Below are 19,687 nucleotides of genomic sequence, written 5' to 3'. Positions count from 1 at the left end.
AAATTAATGCTTAAATACCTTCCTGAACAGGTGCCTGTGCCTCTACCAAGAATAAAAAAAAAAAGCATGTTAGCAATCCACAGTACATGAGAATTTGTTTTTTTGTTTTTATGTAAAAAGATGATAGCATCTGACATGTTCATCACACTGTAGACTTCGAGATTAAGAATACTAGTGCTAATAACAAATACACCAACTAGTTCAAAAGCTAACATCTTTCAGATACAGTACCATTTTACAGAGATTTCTTTAAAAAAAAGATTTTTTTTACCTTTTGTGAGCCAGGCAGGCTTATTAAAAGAGAACATTCTGGGGAGAGGGAAGGGGCGGGAAGGAAGTGTACTACAAACCTTGCAGAACTTTCTGTTTATCTCCTGCTAAAGAGTTCCAAGTTCTTCCATTTTCAACCAATCTTCTTCAGTTAAAATGTATTTTAGAGACTTTATGCAAAGGGAACTATTTGTCATAAAGTCTAGTCACACACACACACACACGCAAAGATCTTTGACCTATTAAAAGAGCGCCCCCCAAAAAAATGGAAGATACCTTTTATAACACTGAATTAAAAAATAAAATAAAGTCAGAAGAAAAAAACCTGACCACCGTGGAACAAGAGCAGTATATTAAGGAGAGAAAGGAACACTGCAGAGCATTGGTGAGGGTGATGTCCATTGTGTAAGTGTCCGTAACTCATTCCGAATCGCTGCTGTCTGAGCTGGAGCCGCTGGAGCTGCTGCTCCCGGACTCGGAGGAGCTGCTGCTGCTGAGCCGGGAAGGGCCTCCGGAGGGAGCGGAGCCAGATTTCTCTGTGGGGAAGAAGGAGGCGATGTGGTTACTCGCAAGGAACTGAACTAGAGAAGGTTTGCCCACAGCCTTCATCCTCCGTGGCTTCGTTCACAACTTCCTTTTGTCTGGGCAGCTGATTTACCCACAGCCTTTGCTGGCTGCAGTGAGGATCAGCAGATGTCAAGGTTTCCCAGGCTGCAGGTGACCACGAAAGTTTGGGTTCCGTGCAGGAGAACAGAGCACCTGCGGAGCTGTCTCCCCAGCCTCGCGTGCTTCAGTGCAACCTCTGAACCCAAGAAAACCCTGCTCGACTTGTGCGAAGCTGGAAGTTTAGTTTGCACTGGAAGAACCTTTTGTACCATTTTTTCACGCTATTGCACTACGTGGGGGCTTGGGCTTTTTTAATCCCGCAACGGAGAAAAAACATCCATTAGATGCTCTGTGCTACTGGTCTGTTTGCACAGTCCTGCACAGGCTAACACAGAGCAGATTATCCTCCTTCCTCTGAAGGATGAATTGTCTCCAAGACACCTCATATTTACAACCCAGGAGAGCTTCCACCTGGACAGGGACCAAAGCAGCCCCCACACAGAAGCTCAGGGGCACAGCAAGTTACTGCTGGGCACTACACTAGTGACCAACTGGGGTAACTGTCACAGAGATGAGCCCAAGGCTACAAGGCAGCAGCAGTTTTGCCTCAGTCTATCTACATACACAACTTTTCGGGCATTGTTAGCACAGTAAAGCCAAAGCCATTACCTTTCTTTGCAGGTTTCTTGTTGTTGTTTAGCTGCCCACTGACGTCCTGTAACCGTTTTTCTAGTTCTTTCTTCTTTTCCTGAGCTAACTCTTCTTTTGACTTTGCTGCTTGCTTTTTTCCACTTGCAGCTGTGGAGGAGGAATGCACAATTTCTGAAACTGCATGGTTGCAGGCAAAAAAGAGCGGACATCACTATTTTACAGGGCATGTAAATCTGTGCAACCACTCTGCAGTGGCACTGCTAAGATCACGTGGTCGTACAGCAACTACACATCCCAGATAGAGGACAACACATGAAGTTGTCTAGATCATCCGATCACCATCATCCTGTAACATGCACTTTTTAAGAGAGACCTTCTGGAAAAGTATTTTAGAAGATAGAAATATCCGTGTAATAACCTTGTAGTTACAGGTTACTTACCAGCCAGTTACATGGTCAATAGTTACACATTTGTAATTACAGAATTGTTACATGGGTTTTCTGCCCTGTAAAATAAAGTGTCCCATTAAAGGTTGTCAGAAGTAAGCATCTGCCATTATAACTTCAGATACCTCACGCAAGAATCTACTGTGGTTTATGTTGCTTTAAATGTAAAACAAACCAAAAAGGACAAATTAAAAACCAACCGAGGCAAAGGCTGGCAGACAAGAAGAATGTAGCTGCATCAGTTAGGATGGAAATGGTGAGAAGTACCAGCAATACTCATACATCTGAGCAGAAGAAATATCCCTCCAAAGAAGGAGTAATTGAATACAGGTGTTGGCCAGGATCAGAAGCACAAGACAGGGGCCAGACATTTTGCTTGATCCAGCAAGGAAATACCTACATTTCTGTGCACCGTTTTAAAGCAATGATTTTTAAAAAAAAAAAAAAAAAGAAAATTTGGAAAGCACAGTCCTAAGAGGCTGCACCCCTGAAAACTAAGCATTGCAACAGAGAGCAGACAGCAGGAGCGTCTGGCTGGGGTCAGGCATGCCAGCGTGGGGTGTACCAGCCTCAGAGGAGCAGACGGACAGACATCTGAGGTTATCTGAATTACTCTCTGCTTTGGTTCCAAACCAAAAGGATGCTCCTTGTTCCTAACCACTCCGGAAGATCTTTTCCTGCACTATTCCAACAGTGAAGGACTTGGGGCAGGGAGGGGGATGGAAATCAAAGCAGTGTATTAGAAAGTAAAAAGAAGGGTCAAAGTCTAACCTTTGCTTAGGCCTACCTGAAAGTCCTGTGGTGAGGAAATGGAGGTGCTCTGCAAGAGTTGTGAGTAGCTACTGTGTTACACTCTTAACAGAACAACTCCCTCATAACTGACAAGCAGATGGACAGAGCCAGGATCACGTCAGGTAAGTGATCCTATTGCCATTCAACACTTACACCCAGAATGCACAGGTTGCCCAGGTGACTTTGTGCAAGTCATTTATTCCCTTGGTGTTTTGGATCCCAACCACGCTTTTTGTTTCCTTCCTAATTAGATGCTAAACTATTCAGGATAAGAAAGTGATCCTTCCAGATGTGTGCACATAACACCTAACACAATGAGACTGAAACCTTTATAGTGCCTTCTAGATTCTAGATAAGTAACAAAGTGTATCACACGGGTCTTGTAGAGGAACACAATAGTCCTCCAGGTCTCCACGGCATGACATCATGGGAAGAAAGAACAGAAAAAATAGAAAGCTTCTGTACATTTTCTTGGGAGAAAAGAATCTCTAAAAACCCCTCTCATCACATACCCAACAGCTGGAAAAGAGAATCCCAACACACATGCCCTGACTCCAAAGCTGAGCCCAAGAGCTGGTGGGGGAATGCGTGCCCCAGGAGGTAACTTACAAAATGGTTTCCTTTGTTTTTTCTGTAAACAAGATTTCACGTATCTCTCCAGTTCTCGTAAAGTTGTGGGCTTCAATGTTTCAAAATCTATTTCTATCTCGTCGGGATTGGAGTCTCTGAGGGAAGGTTCCCGCGACTGGATGATATGCACCACCCTGCCTAGCTTCTCCCCGGGCAGGCGATTGATGTCCAAGCTGAGTTGTCGTTTCTCATCATAGGTCATGGGTAGACCTTCCTCCTCCTCGTCTGAATCGTAGGTTGCAGATGCCTGTTTGCCTCCTTTCTTGGGCTGCCTGGGGGGGTTGGCAAGCATGGAAACATTCATGGGTACATAGAAGCAATGAACTCTTTTTTTCTGTTCCCCTTGTAACAAACATCCCAATGCTCTTGGCTTTGAATCTCTAGCCAGATGGCTTGAACAGCACCACAACTTCTGAAAAAGTTCAGAAATCTGACATCAGCTGTTCTACTATTATATTTGAGCCCTGTGAGGCATGACAACAAGCCCATGTAGCAGCAGGAGGGCAGCAATGAAACGGCACATTCTTGCTGGCTGTGCAAAAGGCAAAAAGCAAAACCTTATCTGGGAGTGATCAGGCAGGGATTCTAAGAGAGCTGGACAGTGGAAATACGATGATTCCACTGCCAGCTCTAACTTAAAGACTCCCTGGAGTTGTCTGGGAATGGGGACACTATTCAACAGTGAATTAACTGCTTTGACAACTGAGCTTCACCAGGAACTCAACAGGGACAGGAGAAATGGGCTGGGAGCTCTTGGCATTCCCCTTAAGGCAACTTCCAGAAGGCAGGCTCTTACCTGTTAGCTGTGGTTGTGCTGTTTGCTTTCTTAGCTGGGGCTTTCTTCTGTTGGGTTTGTTTTGGTGGTTGAGCCACCTTGGGTTTCTTCTCCTCTTCAGCTTTTACTTTGTGCTTTTCTTTTTCCTTCTCTTTATCTTTCTTTTTCTTCTCTTTTTCCTTCTTCTCTTTTTTTTTCTTTGGTTTGTTCACTGGTGCTTGTGACAATGCAGCCAGCTGCTCATGGACGGCCTTTAGCTGGGGCAGAACAGTGAAAAAAATTAATCAGACTTCAAGGCAAGATAACCAATGCCTCCACATACCCTTCCTCTACATCCAAACATGTAAGTATGTCCCAGAGTCAGTGATCAAACAATCTAGTGATTGAACTCAGGAGACTTTGCTTGATCTGAAATTCTTTTAAAGAATGCAGTGCAAGTACGCAGAAGCTGACTCAAATGAAAACGTCATTCTTGGTTTATAGGGGCAAATAAAAATTAAGCTTATTAGCTCCATCTAGAGTGCTGACAACTTGGCCTCTGGAATCCTGGGTTCACTTCTTGGCTCTCCTACTAGCTTGCTTTGAGACATCGGATAAGTTATTTTATTAATGTTTTTCAACCGTAACAGTCAAAGCAGCTCACTTCTACAGACGGGGTACAGGGCGACAACATCCCACAGGAAGCTTGTGACAGATTTTGTTATGCCTGAGCTCTCACACAAAATGGGTGCCTCTGTTCTTCCCAGATCCCTAGTCCTGTGTGCACCTTCATTCCTACTCTGGGATCCCCGAAGGAAGCACAGAGCATCAGCACTGAGAAGGGCTATCCCAGAGAAAATCAGTATTACATTAAATACGCACTTATTGCACAGCTAAGTGTTATTCCCCTTTAGCTGGCAGAAAGGGAGATTGCTTTGCTGCCTCCCAGCCTAGATGGGATTTTTAAGAACTAAATCAAACCCTTCCTTCCTGCTGCGCCCTTTCTACTGCACAGACACACAGCTTGGCCACTGCAATACCTGCTCCTGGAGCTCCGCCAGCCGAGTTGCTCGCTCTTCTTCCGAGTCCGAGCTATCCGAGTCAGAAGAGCTCTCCTCACTGCTGTGACTGCTCTCTGTGCTTTTGCTCACCACTGGTGCTGTTGGTGGAGGTGGAGGTGGGGCCTCTGCAGGCTCATCGGGCATCTTTGCGAACCTCATCTCAAAGACATCCTACAAAAAGGGGAAGAAAAACTGGTGACAAAAGGAGCCTCAGCCACCAGGACCACATTTTGGCCTTTTAAACACACCTGATGCCCCACCATTGGTCAGGGTCTTACTGCACTACACAAAGTGCTGTACAAGTAAATAATAATGTACAGATGGGCACACATATTCTGTAAGCCAAAGAAAATTCTCCCATTACTTTATACAGCAATGAATATAACATTTTAGGAGCAGAACGTGGCATTGGGCCATGCCATGTGAAGCGTGTAACAGTTCTGCAGCAGAGAACATGGTTCTTTCCAAGGGCTGCAGGAATCACCGACTCTCCGTTGTTGGTGCCAAGAGCAGATCCGAGCTTGGATCTCTGAATGGACACCTTGGAGCTCAACTAAATGTACTCTGGAAGATGCATTTGCCAACACCTTTACCTGGAGCTTCCTGGCCATGGCTACCACTTCGTGGTCTGGAGGATTGTACTTGTAACAATTAGAGAACATTAACCGAATATCTGCTGCAAAACCTTGTGCATCCTGGTATTCCCGACTGTCCATTTTTTTCTGCAAACAAACAAGCCAAAGGGAAAGGGGAGAAAAAGCCATAAGCAAAAGGCATTTGTAGCTACTGCATGGAGGACACGTGCATCTTGGAGACAGCTCAGAACAGCCTCAAAAATTAACATTTTTCTAAGAGAACAGTAGTTTGTTCTGGCCCACTTCCAATGCTTTTGCCAACTCAGAGATGGTCTTTTCTGCACAAACCCAACCAACAATAATATTAATTAGTACTTAGATAGTGCCTTCTAGATATCTGTCCTCACAACAGCCCTGTGAGGTAGGTTAAGTATTATTATCTCCATTTTATGACTGGGAAAACTACAGCACAGAGCTGCACAGAGCTGTGGGGAAACTTGCCCAGGACCACAGCAATTAAAACTCAACACAGTGGTAAATCCTGGTCTAATCCTCAATGCACAGACCATGACAACTATTTTGTCACTACTAAATGATGCAACTAAAATACTGATAAAGATATTGCAGCCGTAGTAAGAACCCTTGCAGCATCATGGCTGAATGGTATGGCACATCAGAGCACGACACACTGCTTCCAGGTACTGCGTAGGATTTGCCAAGGATCATGAAAAGAATCATGAACACAGCTGCCCTTTTGTCACCTGGGCATTTAGACAATCCCAGGCATTGGCTCAGATGGCAGCAAACACTTCTAGCATGCTAACAAAAGCCAGCAGAAATACCTGAACTTCCTGCCTGTGGAAGAAAGTCTCACCTCCACCAACACCGATTCCACTGGCCAGCTGACAAACAGAAGAACTAGAAAAAAAACACAGCTTTGCTCCATGGATATTTAGGAGGGATTCAGAGGAACCTCCCAGTCTACTGGGAAAAACATCTTTAATATTGGACCACACTAAGCTCAGCTCTTGAAGAGCCAAGCATGAACCGCACAAGAATCACGGTATTTCCTTCCCTACCCGAGTACCAGGCGATCATCACGTTCCAGTTGGAATTGCTCAGCATAAGCCTATCTGGACCACACATCATGCCAACAAGCAGGCAGGCAGCAGCTTCTGGAAATGGGATACTATCAAACAAATCCTATGAAATACAGCACCTCTTCTTCTCAGAGTGCAACACAATGCCAAGGACACAAGTTTAAATAGCCGGACTATCCACAAAGAGGAGAGGATGCCATTGCACAGTCTGCTTTGCAGGGCAGAAAAAAAGATGTCCCAAGTTAAGGGAAAAAAAGGAGAGGGGAAGGAAACAAAATATAAAAATATCCAGATGATATCCAAACAGGTTCAGTTTTCCACCCTTGTCCCTTCCCCCTCCCCCCGAAGGAACCAGTCCTCTGCAACCAGAGGGCTGTGACACCCTGCAAAAGAGGTGGTAAATGTGGACGTACTTTAACAGTACTGAGATCCATGGGGTGTTTGATAATATCATGATAGTCATGTAATTCCAAGGCCTCTGCATCAACAGGTTTGTAAAAGGGCCATGCATAGGCTGCGTGCTTCTTCGAGAGCATCTCCTTGAGAATGCTGTCACAGTACTTGAGGTGCTCAGAGAGTTTGCCCTTCTTCCCTGCGTGCTGGGGGACCTCTCCGTCTTCAAGGTCTTTCTTTGGTGGTTTGATGGGCCGGCCGCCGCTCTCCCGTCGAGCGATGATTTTGGCCTGCTTGGGGTCCGAGAGGGGTGTGGGCGACTCGCTTCGGCTGGCAGTGATGGCGGAGGTGGTGGGGGTTGTCGTGTCTGCTTTCCGCTTCACTCCCTTTTTCTGAAACAGCAGAGGGACAGGCCTCATGAGTACGCGCCCAGCTCTCATGCTACGCTAGCAGAAACCTAGCACAAGTCATCCTTATTTTTGAGATCTGCCTGTCCCCTGATAGAAAACACAATTACTTCACTGGGACAAATGGGACTTGTGACTAGAGGCTTCAACACACAATCCAGTGACTACAACACGATGGATTACTACACGTCATCTGAGCCACAGTAACCAGCCATTCGCACGTCTCCAACCCAACCCCAAACATGATTCAAAATGTGTTAGCTCTATGTATTTCACTGAGATTTAAACTAAGGACTCTTACCTCATGTTTGCCAAGGGAAAGGCGTGCGCCCAGTCGATTACTGCAGCTCAGCTGATGCATCGTGACTTAGTAAGTGTCAGTAACTTAACCACATGTCTGAGTCCCCAGTGGCAGGATCAGGCTATAAGTTCTGAACCAAAGCATATTAATCACCAAAGACCCATGAGCCCTCACTCCCTTGTAGTTAGTGGGTGTGCTAAGGGAGATTGCTTATTATGGACAAAAGGAAGAATTTAATGATTTTGCCTTCAGCAAATAAAACCTCTCTGACATAAATTCAAACTGTGACTGTCCAGTCAGCTCTCTCTTGTGCTCCTATGAAGGATTTATTTCTCTGGAGAGAGAAAGAAAGGGGGGAAAAAAGGGTCCTTAGGGAAATCTAAGGGAAATCTTAAGTAAATCCCAAGCAGAATTAATTTTGCAGCACATATTCGGCAAACTCACTTCTGGCTTCATCCTTGAGTCTTAAAATTAAATTGATTCTCAGAAGCAAGTTATTTGGACAGAAACTGAAGTATGAGACAGGCTTCTGAGGAGGACAGCTTAGCTGCAAGAAGATCTAACTTAAAATTTCTCTAGTAATTCCCAAACTATAAGGTTAAATAAACAAAGCAATTCTGTGGCTCTGTTGGCCCATGCAACCTCACAGAGAACACCAGTACTGTTGCAGTTAATTTCCCCATTCTGCGGGGCAGGGGAGGAAGCTTTCTCTGAGCTATGCTTTCATCATTTTTAGAACAATACACAGCTTGCTAGGAAAATTCCCATTATTTAGAGCAACGTTTTCATTTACCCATAAATTAACATAGTAAATAGTGAAACACCAATGGCAACTCCCACAAAATTCCTCAGTAAGGCAGACAGAACTAATGCACCCAAAACCTGCAGGCAACATCAGTCTCCTCCAACTGGAGTGACAGGCTTGTCTTGAACTGGTTTATGGCAGAGAGGAACATTCATAGTGCTAGAGTCTGCAAACCTTAAAGGGATAGTCCCAGTGAAATCAGGGGGTCAGTTACAGAGGGAAGAGATGCTTTGGGCTATATGGTGCAAAATGGGGGGAACCTCCAACGGCCTTCTGGTTCATGGAGCATCAGCACTGGCTAAGGCTATGGTCAGATGAGAGCTTGTAACTGAGTTGGAGCAATTACAGTTGACATCACCTTAGCTGGGGTGTGGTAAAACTGGGAAAACTTTTCTCATTCCTCTCAAACTTGACAGCAAGCACTTGTCTGAGCACCCCCCAAAGGGACAAGGATGGCCAGAGGCAAGGAGTCAAATGACAAGGAACGTATGTAACCAGCAGTGAGGGGATGAAAATAAAGCACTGCTTAGCAATATTGCCTTCTGAAGAGGAAGGGGTCGAGTTCTCCATTTACCTTGACTACAGGTGGCGTAGGAGGCACCACGGGCATTATCGGAGCGGCAGGCGGAGGGGGAGCAGCGGCGGGAGGGGCAGTGACAGGCGGGACATTAGCAGTGATGGTTGGCACAGGGGTGGCAGCAATGACGGGCGTCTGAGACACGGCTGGAGGGACGTTCTGGAACGGGGCCGGCGGGGAGACGGAAGACACGGCCACTGCTTGCTGCGCTCCTTTCAAACGACAAAGGGAAAACGCACTGCAATGTACTGATGGTTACAAGTGCCGACAAGACATTGGGAACAAAGTGACGCTGGTGCTGCTGGACTGGGAGATCATGGGCTTGGCAAAAGGCTCCCAGTCCAGGGCCACAGGAAATGCACAAAGGACACAGTGTGATTTGCTTGGTGCTGTTACCCAGGGGTCAACAAAAAAAGAGAAATCACTGACCTAAGTCCTCGTATAAGCTTTAGGCCAGCCACATGCACACAAAATACTTCAAGCTTTGCACATGAGGTGTGTGTTGCTCTGGGACAGTCTTCACCCCTTTCATGCTGTCAGAGCTACCTCGTGCTCAGCAAAAGAGCAGGAGCTCAAGGAGAGGGAACAGAGGGACACGGCTCTTTCGGACAGCTGCTGTCCTGCACAGAACTCAGTCTGGGAGTGTTTTTACTATGCATGACAAATGGCAACAACCACTCCCCTACTGCCAGCTAAACAATCTGAAGTCCAAAGCACTTCAGATTTGCCACAAGTTATACAGTGAAAGAACCAGAGCTGCAAGTAGAGCCTAAGTCTCCTGACAGCCAGGCAAATGTCTCTTATGCTAGACCTGCACTGTTAAAGAACTGCCTACTAGTGTAAAGTTACAGGGGACAAAGCTAGTAACTAATAACCAAAGTAGCAATACTCCTCTATGTTCTTATAGCAGCTTTTATCAAAGGATGCTGAAAAGACATCATCACAAATTTCTGAGCTTGGATGAAGTTGCAGCTCCATTTGGTATCTGAGATGTGGGAAAACAAAAAAGGAACGGTTGACTTTCCCAGAGCAACAATTAGACCTTGTTTACAGAAAAAAAAATTGCAACAGTTTAATTCGGCCTACACAAGCTCCTTTATGAACTGTTTTACCATGCTTACAGATGGTTTAGTCCTAAATCCATTTAAAATCAGTTCTAGGTAAGCCGAACCAAACTTGGTTTCTTCTGATATGCAATGGTCTACACAGCCTTTTGCAATGGCTTAATAAATTCTTTCCATCAATCAAATTTCATTCTATGATGTTGCAACCGTGTGTGCAAAAGAAAAATGTTATACAGGGTTTAGGGGATTGGCAAGATTTGAGTCCAAGTCTCTGCTCTGTCAGACTTCTGCCAGGACCTCAGGTGAGCTGCACAAACCCAGGTCTATAAAGGCATTCTACACCATGGTCTGTCACTTGCAGCAGACTGGCAGGTCTGACTACCTTGCCTCTTCTTGCCTTGGTTTTTTTCTTTGCATACAGGAAGCAACAACATTGCCCTCCCTCACTGAAGCGCTGCATGGATGGGTAAGTCACAGACGGTAAGATGTTTGTATGACAAACGCAGAGTGACCTTAAGACAGACAAGCCCTGAAACACTGGGTGAACATTATCCAGACATATCACACTTTCCTCCACTGCTTTACCTGTTAGACTACGTGTTCCCTTCCCAGCCTCCTCACCATTTGCAAAGCCAGGCAGCTTGGAAGGTGGGCCAGGCCTCAGGAACAGGCTCATAACACTTATTGTCAGTGTATTGGGCTAATACCTGCACTCTGTGTGCCCGCTGATGGCTTGCGACCTTTGCCTTTAGGGACTGGGGGTAATAATTCGACTTCCTCTTGAGGCATCTGGGCAACCTTCTGCAGAAATATCTTCTCCAGGGCTTGGGCCATGAGGACGATGTCATCTGTGGGCTGCAAAAAGAAGAATACAAGCCCAGGCTGTATCATCCAGATATGAGAAGCAAAGATGTTCAAGATCAGGCTTTGAAATGCCCAATGAACACTGCCCTTCAAATAAAGGATGGTATCCAAGCTCCAACGATAGACAGACTAGCTCTTCTCCCTCCTTGCACGCTACCCTCCTGCTCTGTTCTGGTCTAGTATGCAATAATTACAGCCTCTAAGTATGCTGCATCCAGAGAGTTATCAGGACTTCCAGTAGGAGCCTGATAACTAACACCCTGCGCATCAGTGTGGAAGCAGCAAACTGGAACAGATGAGCTGCCCTCCCCTGCTCACCAGCAGGTCCAAGAGAAGAGTGTAAACACATACTCTGTGGCTCAAACTAATTAATTCGTTTATTTCAGTTTGTTTTCCAGTCTGGGTCAATGATGACAAACCACTGTAGAAGACATAATACAAAGAATAGAGGCTTTTAACAACCTAACAAAACAGCAAACAAGCCAAACCCAAAACAATAATAAGCACTCTAGAGGTGTGCAAGTATGGACAAGACATAGGCAGGAGTTCTACTTCCTGAACTGCTCTCTGCTGCTAAGAGATACTATTTACTGCTAGACAGCCAGTGTAACACACAGCACTAATACACCACAGACCACCTGCAAAGCACAGCATAAACTGTAGCTCATCTTAAAGAATTCCTAACTGAAAATAAAAGGAGTTAAAAACTTGCTACATAACCCCAGAACTGAAATCTACCTATAATTAAAAGGCACATTTGCCATTTTAACTAGTCTGGGGGAAGAAAGACATAGCACAAAGACAGCTTTGTGCATTTCAAGTAATGTGGTTGCAATTAGTGGCATTCCTTGCAAGGAGGGCCCGGAGCACAGCGGAGCTGGCCCTGTTCAGAACCTGCACTGTAACAGTTGTAGGTGGGCCTTTTCTAGGCAGTGCCCCAGCTAAAGGCTTGTCTGGGCTCTTTACCTTGTTATAAATGTAACAATTTGTAAACATGGTGTTGAAATCCTGCATACATTCACTGGCACTCCAGTAATAGTTATGTTCCAGGCGCTTCTTGATCGTCCCCATGTCCATGGGGTTTTTTATTATTTTGTGATAATCCTGTTGGAGAAACAGGAAAGACGTCACATCTCCTGATACACAGAGTGTTGCTCACATCTCCCTCTAGTCCCAGCTTTCTCCTCATTCCCCCTCCCAAAAAACACATCCCCAGATTTTTGTGCAAACAGCATTTCTGCCTCCCTTTTTAAAAGGCTGCCTCTGGCACGTACAGAAGTTTATCGGTGCCATCACTGGCTAAGGCTGTGCTAAAAGTTTCAGTCTCTCTTTTAAGGGCATTTCAGCCCTTCTTCAAGCAGAAGATGACAGATACGTACCGGCAAATTCAATTTAATTGCATCAACAGGTTGGTAGAAAGGCCAAGCAAACTGATGCTTCCACAAGGTCTTTACCACAACATTCTGCATATATTGCAACTGGTTGGTCTTCCGGCCAGGCTTATTAGGATTAGTGACCTCCGGAGGTGGTGGATTCACAGGGCCCTGAGGAGCCTGGATTGCTGATGTGACTGTGGACATTTTCCTGCTCTTGCTCTCACTCGCTGTCACAGCAGCAGCAATGGGGAGATCTTCTTTCTTCCTTTATGCTCCCTGAACGGGACTGACATCCCATTTCCAGGGTCCAATCATACAACCTACATCAAATGAGAGGAAGAGGACAATGTGTAAACACAGATACTTACTTGAAGTAGGCATGTTAAGACACTTCTGCTGTTGATAGTCTTTGAACCCATGCTCTTTACCCCAACTGCTTCATTCCCTGTAACACACTATCTGGATGATGGGCACAGTTCAAGACCCAAGAGACAGGGGAACAGCAATTCCCAAATTCAAAGCCTGCAGAGAGCCAGTAAGCTTCACAGGACTAGTTCTTGCTTTATCTGGCTCCGAGAGCATCTTTGTGCAAAGAAAACGCATGGGGTAGGATAAGCATACGGTAGGGAATACAGTTAGGATGTAATGCAGAGACTCCCATGAATACACTGATCCAAGCTAGCAAATCCATAGCTTGCAGCTCCACGTAACCTTAACTGCACTGTCTCTAGACCCACGCTGGCTGACACTGAGTCAGCTTATAAGTCTCTACACTGGTGCAATGGTTAGTCTAAAATCCCATAATCAAGAGCAGACGATAGCTGTCAGAGGACCTCAATCCAGAGAAATGAAAGAAGGGGCAGAGGGAGGTGCTGTGAATAGCTGTGAATGAAAGGTGTTACCAGAAACCTCCTAACTGGAAGTGATGTGCACTTTTAAGCTCATAAACGTCTTACTATGTCCCTTACTACACGTACCTGGCAGGGCCCTCAGTTTCATACAGAAGTCTCAAGATACAGGCTCAATGTAAATACTAATATTATACTTATATCCCATGACCTGGCTAAGTGAGCACTGTCATGTTCTCTCTTAAAGGCACATACAAAATACAGAAGAACACACAAATTACATTATTGTATTCTATTTTTTCCCAGCAAACTGGAGGGGAATAAAATGGGCTAGTATCACTGTGTCTTGTGTACCATATGGTAAAGAGCTTTGCTATTTCATCTTCCATAAACATTTGATATTTCAAGTCACATCAGGACTGCAGCTACTCTCCTCATGGCAAACAGACCACAATCACTTTCTAGAGGCAAATTATTTCAAATATCTTCAGAAAGCCACGCAAATACTCTCACTGACACAGGCTTCTTGGCTGCACAAAGAAACATGAGCAGAGACAGAAGCTGCAGTAATAGAGGAAGAAGGAGAGAGCAGTAAGACATCCTAGGGAAAAAACCCCAAAAATCTCTTCTTTGATACAGCCCTAATCATCTCTACTGAGTATCTGGACTAAATATAGAACACCAGCTTACTCTAAGTTGCTGATTAGACGATGGCAAAAAGTAAACACATACCTAATTTGGTGGAATTACAAAAATAGATGTGTATAAACATAAACAGATCTGCAGCAGAGAGGGATGTTTAACTATTGGCATTCTCAGGCTTGCCCAGGTAGCAGAGGCATTTGTATTCCAGAGGCCAGCTGCTGCCCCAGCAGCTCCCTAACTAGGAGAACACTCTGGCACCCCGGTGACGTTGTGGCACAGGGAACCACACCGTAAAGCAGCAGGTGCTCTGGGTGCCACAGCCATCAAGGACACCCGAGTGCTCCAGGTGCCACAGCCGATGGGTGCACCTCACCGTGGACCAGTTTGGCTCACAGGTGTCCCTGGCTCCAGAAACCAGATGTGGTTTATATTTTTAGAGTTAATTGTATAGAAGCACCATAAAAAAATTAACTATGGAAAATGAAATTGTTAAAAACCTAAAACAAATCTGTGTGTGAGTACACATGCTTATGTGTGCAGGGAACAGACAAGACCAGTTATGACTGCCACCATCCTTTCACGAGACCCATTATACTCCATGAATGCAGAAAAAGCAGAGATGACAGCAGGACTTTCTTGTGCCACGTATATGGCACAAGTATAGATCCAGAATCAGGTCTCTGGTCCCTATTTGCTGATAACTCAAGAGCCCAGCTTAGCAGTTCAAAAAGGACTAGTGTCTGTTCCCCAGCTCTCTCACCTGATCAGGCTGGTTGTGCTGCTGTTGGCAGGCAGGGTGGTCACCAAGCAGCCAAGAGGGATGCTGCATCCTCTGGGCAAGGAATTTCAAAACTAGGATGTCACTTGGGATTTCAGATTGGGAAGAAACTGGGGAAGGATTTTCTCCTGATGTTCCACCAACTCCAAGCAGCAGCAGAAATATTGCAAAATGCAATCTTCAGATCAATGGGGGGATGAAACAGACAAAGAATTAAAAAGAAGAAAAAAAGATAATGGGGAAGGTTCATTACATCTCCTTCTGGGCAGCTCTCTGCATGGATTTCAGACCCCAAGGCCTTTGAGCAACATCCATCGTCCGAGTGTTCACAACACTGACTGCAGGCCCCTGGTGACCATCGTTGAAGCATTTTGTTTGCTGTCTTCTTGATTAACAAACTGAATCCAACGCAAGGATTGACAGGAAACAAAACACCCACAGAGAGCAATTCCTACTGCTCTAGAGCATTTCAGTCACAAGTTTGAAACTATGGAGTGTAACTTAGGTCTTCCCTTTAAATAACCTAAGGTTAAATACAATTATTCTCTTTTCATTTGAATTTCCTGATGTCCTCCTACCACTCAAACTCCATTTGAGAAGGATTTTTTTTTTAATTAATTTTTATTAAATCCCAGAACTGTAATTCAAACGCAGATCTAGCTCCTGCCTCTCCCAAACTCCCTCTCTGACCTTAGCCAAGGCACTCAGTATCTTCACACCTCATCTGTGCCGTGGAGATAGCGATAGTTCCCTTCTGTCTTCATCTGCTCCACCCAGCCAGCCTGCAAACTCTCTGGGACATGCACTGCCTCTTCACGTGCACATTTTCATCATCGAGCTTAAACAAGGCTTGTACACTCCACATAACAGAAGCACGTAACAGTCATCAGTGACACAACTCAGAAAGGATTTTAATTAAGAACATTACCAAAAGTAGGAGGGGCAGAATCATCACAGCCAACTCAGCTAGTCCCCTGACAGCTGATCCTTTTTAACTTGCATGCTCCAACTCCTTGGTTATTACAACCAAAAGTGGCTACAAACCCCAAACCTCTTAGCAGCACTGTCATTTAAACGCTGGATCCTGCAGCTGACAGGCAGGAATAGACACCTGGGCTATCTCAGCAGCACTGGAAGTGTCTGTTCCAGGCATAAATACAGCTTTAATGTCCACATGCCTCACTGCACTCTTTTAACCCTTGGTCCATCAGCTTCCTCATCATTTGCTGGGGAAGCAGCTTTGATATCAAGTTATTCCTTAATTTTTAAAACTAAAAAATTGTTTCTACATCCATTCCTTTACTTCTAAAGTTTCAAAATAATATACTTCTTAAGAACGTAAAAAGCAGGATTATGAGGAATCTGGAAGCTGAGGGCACAAGTGTCCAAAAGCATATGACATTGAATTCAGAGAGGCCATGGCCCTGCCTGAGAAATCTACTAGTTGTCAGACCTCATTTATCAAACGAGGAAAGTGAGAGGCAGGACCACCTGACATCCCAACTTCCCCTACAAATCATCCAACATGACACTTAAGTAGACTCACACACAAAAAACAAGCAAGCTTACACAAATTGTCCCGTAACTAGAAGAAGAATCAAAATACACACTCTAGTTGAAGCACTTCAGCATCTACTGAAATTGCATTAATATCAATAATTATTTAAACCATTAGGGAGCTCAGTTGTGAACCAGGACATCACTTTACAAGGTATTGTACAAGCCTGGAACAAAGACTGCCAAAACCAGCCTTGGCACAGACATCATGTGCATCTTCCAGTGAGGGCCTAAGGTTGGACTTCTTTTAGCCTTGGAGTAATAACTTCTTAAATTTAAATTTTTAAATTACTACTTATCCTGTTCCTCAGACCTGTAGTGTTCAAGTAATAGAAGCTGTTCTTTTCTGGCTGCACATGTACAGTTTTAATATGACAAATTTAAAGTACACCCTTTTGCTGTCATACATGAAGAGTGGACACTGCTTCCCACATTGTGCATTTCTCCTTACTCATCCCAGTCTGGGACGGCAACTAAAAGCAAAACCCAAACCCAAACTCCCAAGTAAATCTTGCTTCTCTGGAGTTTAAGTCTGTCCTTTTGTGCTAAGTAGCAACCTCAGCGTGGCATCCAGCAAAGCTATGGGGTTTGGCTCATCCCTCAGCCAAACCAGCCATCAAAAAAACCCAGCTAGCCTGGAAGGATTTTTTTTTAAACGTTTCTTTCATTGAGTTGCTCGCATGGGTCAGTCAGTGGAGAGACAGTTGGCACGGAGAAAACATGTTAATAATTCCCTGTACCAGAAGGATAACATTTTACTCAGCTGATGCAGCCCACAGACTGTCTGTAGTGGTGGAGGTTATTTTAAAAGGAGCTATAAAGCCCCATGAAACGTGCCCTGTGCCAGTACGCCTGCTGCTTCAGCTAACGGCTCTGCCACTTCCTTTGGCAGCGCCGAACATTTAATGGATGGCTCACTCCCTTGCTGCTGTTCGTGCAGTACAGGATGGTATTTGTTTTGATTGCAAAATTAGAAGGTAGCAAGCATTATGTTAGCATGTGAGCCAAACAAACTCTTTTTTTTTTCCCCCTTGGTATAGTATTTCTGCATGGTTACTTGGACACTGATCAAAAACTGGCGCAATTCCAGCCCAGCCAGAAACAGCGATATAAATCTTCCCATCAGGGAAAATTATCAAGTTTAAGAGATGTCCCTTGACCTCATCTTTATCTCCACATTATTATTTACATTACGGTAGCACATGGAGGCTGTGCAGAGACCGAGGTCCCTCAGCACTTAGCACTCTGCAGACACACAGCAAGACCCTGTTCCTACCTCGAAGAGCTGGTGCTCCCAACACACATTTCACATGGTGGTGAAGTGACCTGCCCGGGGCCACGCAGCGAGCCTGCGTCAGAGCCAAGAGCCCTGAACCCCGGCAGTGCCTGGCCCCACTTACGTTAGTCCATCAGAGAAACAGCCCCTCCGAAGCAGCGCTGCTCACACAGATGTGAAAGGCAGCGGCTGAGCCTTTCTGAAGGTAGGACAGAGGCACCAGCCAGAACCACCCTGAGACAGCAGGGCAGCTGGAGCAGGCATCCTCACGCTGCTGCTCCAAGCATTACTCCCCTGCACAGGCTCCTCGCAGCAACCAAAGCAGATGCTCAGTCCCTTTTTCCCCCAGCAGCAGCAATAGCTGGAAGCTTGTGCCACCATATGCTACTCCCCATCTCAGAGAAGCAGCAGGCCCATGATCATCTTGTCCAGACTTTCTTACAACTGCAGGAGAGGTTTAGTGCACCACTACTACACCTCAACACAACCTTAAGGTCAGATAAGATTATTAATTGAGGGCTGTACCCATTTCAGTCTATGGCTGTAGAAAGTAAGGGCTACACCACCACTCCTGGTGGATGTCCTCCTTTTACTCCTAACTCTGCCCTCCTTTCCCTTCACAGCCCCATATAGGAATTGAACTTCAGGCAGCTTTGTGCTCTGAAAGTCCATTCAGCTGTCCTCATTGTCTCCCATATCATTAATTCCACACATCAGAGATGTGCTTTTAATGCATATTATTTTGAGCACAGCCCCAGTAACATCCTGAGACTGGGAGATGCAACTGTGTCCTTAACTCACCTCTGCATGAGGGAGGGAAAAAGATCACAGAAGATTAAGCCAGTTCCTTGGCTTTTGACTTGGTTAGTTTAATGCTCATCAGATTATGCAGATGGATTTCCCACCCTTGGTCTCTCCTTGGCTATTATAAGAGCAGGTGTCTCCTCAGTAAGGAACCTGTGGGTTCCTAAGCAGTAGATAAGAATTAGCCAGAAGTAACTGGTAATTTCAAGGGCCTTTGGTTCTGATACATACTCAATGCTCCCTGCAAATCAGGCTGCTTTAAGATGTCTCACATCATGCCTTCAAACTCAGGGGTACCCAAAAGTCACTTTATCTTGATTATAAAAGCAGTGGGGACTTTTATATGCACTATTCTAGGCACCTCAAATAAAATGATTGTCTTTCTGATAATTACAGGCCAGAGTATTTCTCTCCAAGTTGCTAACGCCACAGGAAGCACCTTCTGATCAAGTCCAAGCAAGAATTTAGATGAATGTCACATACCTCCTGCAACATACAAATCATATGGGGCTCAACTGCTTCCTAAAGGCTGCAGTTTCGAATTAGCTTTTGAGAACAGTTAAAATCACCAGCCTCAGTAATGGATTAGGTATGGTTGATCTTGTTTTGGAGTGGGGAAAAGGGCAGAATGACTCTGGACACTTCTTGCAGCCCTACTTTTCGTGGTCCTCTGAAAACATAGAGGCAAATTTTAAGTTGGACATATGTTGGCTTTGCGCAAGCTCTTGAGTTACACACAGTTTTGTTAACAAGGCTACAGGAGGAAGGAAAAGTGCAAGTGGTTACAGAGCTTACTCTGTGTTGGATTCCTGACTGGAAGAGTTCAGCCAGCTTTGAGACCTGACTCTGCCGTAAGGATTGGACTGAGATTTTGGAAATAAAGTGAACTGCACTTGCAAAAAATCTTCCTGGAAGTACTTCAGCAAATGAACTGGGTGACCTATAATGAAAATGTTAACCAACGCTTGCAGCAGTGGAAATAAGCATCTAGGAACAGGTTTCAGAGCATGTAAAGCAGCTGGTGGCTTGCACATCAACACTCTGGAGCGGCAGAGTCAAATCAACAGGATGGGAATGGCTGAGTGCTTCCCAGGAAAATGCTAGTGG

General features: G+C 45.1%; 1 protein-coding gene across 3 annotated transcripts in view; it reads right to left on the bottom strand.

The window, feature by feature from the left end:
• Positions 1 to 607: 607 nt before the first annotated feature.
• Positions 608 to 19,687, bottom strand: part of BRD3 (bromodomain containing 3) — a 28,986-nt gene continuing 9,906 nt past the window's right edge. For 2 of the 3 annotated variants that reach the window (XM_068413793.1, XM_068413794.1), the window contains exons 2-12: positions 12,676 to 12,992; positions 12,263 to 12,400; positions 11,140 to 11,287; positions 9,366 to 9,580; positions 7,299 to 7,670; positions 5,804 to 5,932; positions 5,190 to 5,381; positions 4,192 to 4,427; positions 3,375 to 3,667; positions 1,546 to 1,674; positions 608 to 806 (exon numbers count right to left, since the gene is read on the bottom strand). In XM_068413793.1, coding sequence (XP_068269894.1) covers positions 691 to 806; positions 1,546 to 1,674; positions 3,375 to 3,667; positions 4,192 to 4,427; positions 5,190 to 5,381; positions 5,804 to 5,932; positions 7,299 to 7,670; positions 9,366 to 9,580; positions 11,140 to 11,287; positions 12,263 to 12,400; positions 12,676 to 12,876 — 2,169 coding nt within the window. In that variant the 5' untranslated portion in view covers positions 12,877 to 12,992 and the 3' untranslated portion in view covers positions 608 to 690. Of the gene's footprint in view, positions 807 to 1,545; positions 1,675 to 3,374; positions 3,668 to 4,191; positions 4,428 to 5,189; positions 5,382 to 5,803; positions 5,933 to 7,298; positions 7,671 to 9,365; positions 9,581 to 11,139; positions 11,288 to 12,262; positions 12,401 to 12,675; positions 12,993 to 14,925; positions 14,957 to 19,687 lie in introns of those variants that run through there. The other variant, XM_068413795.1, reaches the window with a different exon arrangement.

The sequence above is a fragment of the Nyctibius grandis genome, chromosome 16, assembly GCF_013368605.1.
Source record: "Nyctibius grandis isolate bNycGra1 chromosome 16, bNycGra1.pri, whole genome shotgun sequence".
Taxonomy (NCBI): Eukaryota; Metazoa; Chordata; class Aves; order Nyctibiiformes; family Nyctibiidae; genus Nyctibius; species Nyctibius grandis.
This window is presented reverse-complemented; position numbering and strand designations above follow the sequence as displayed.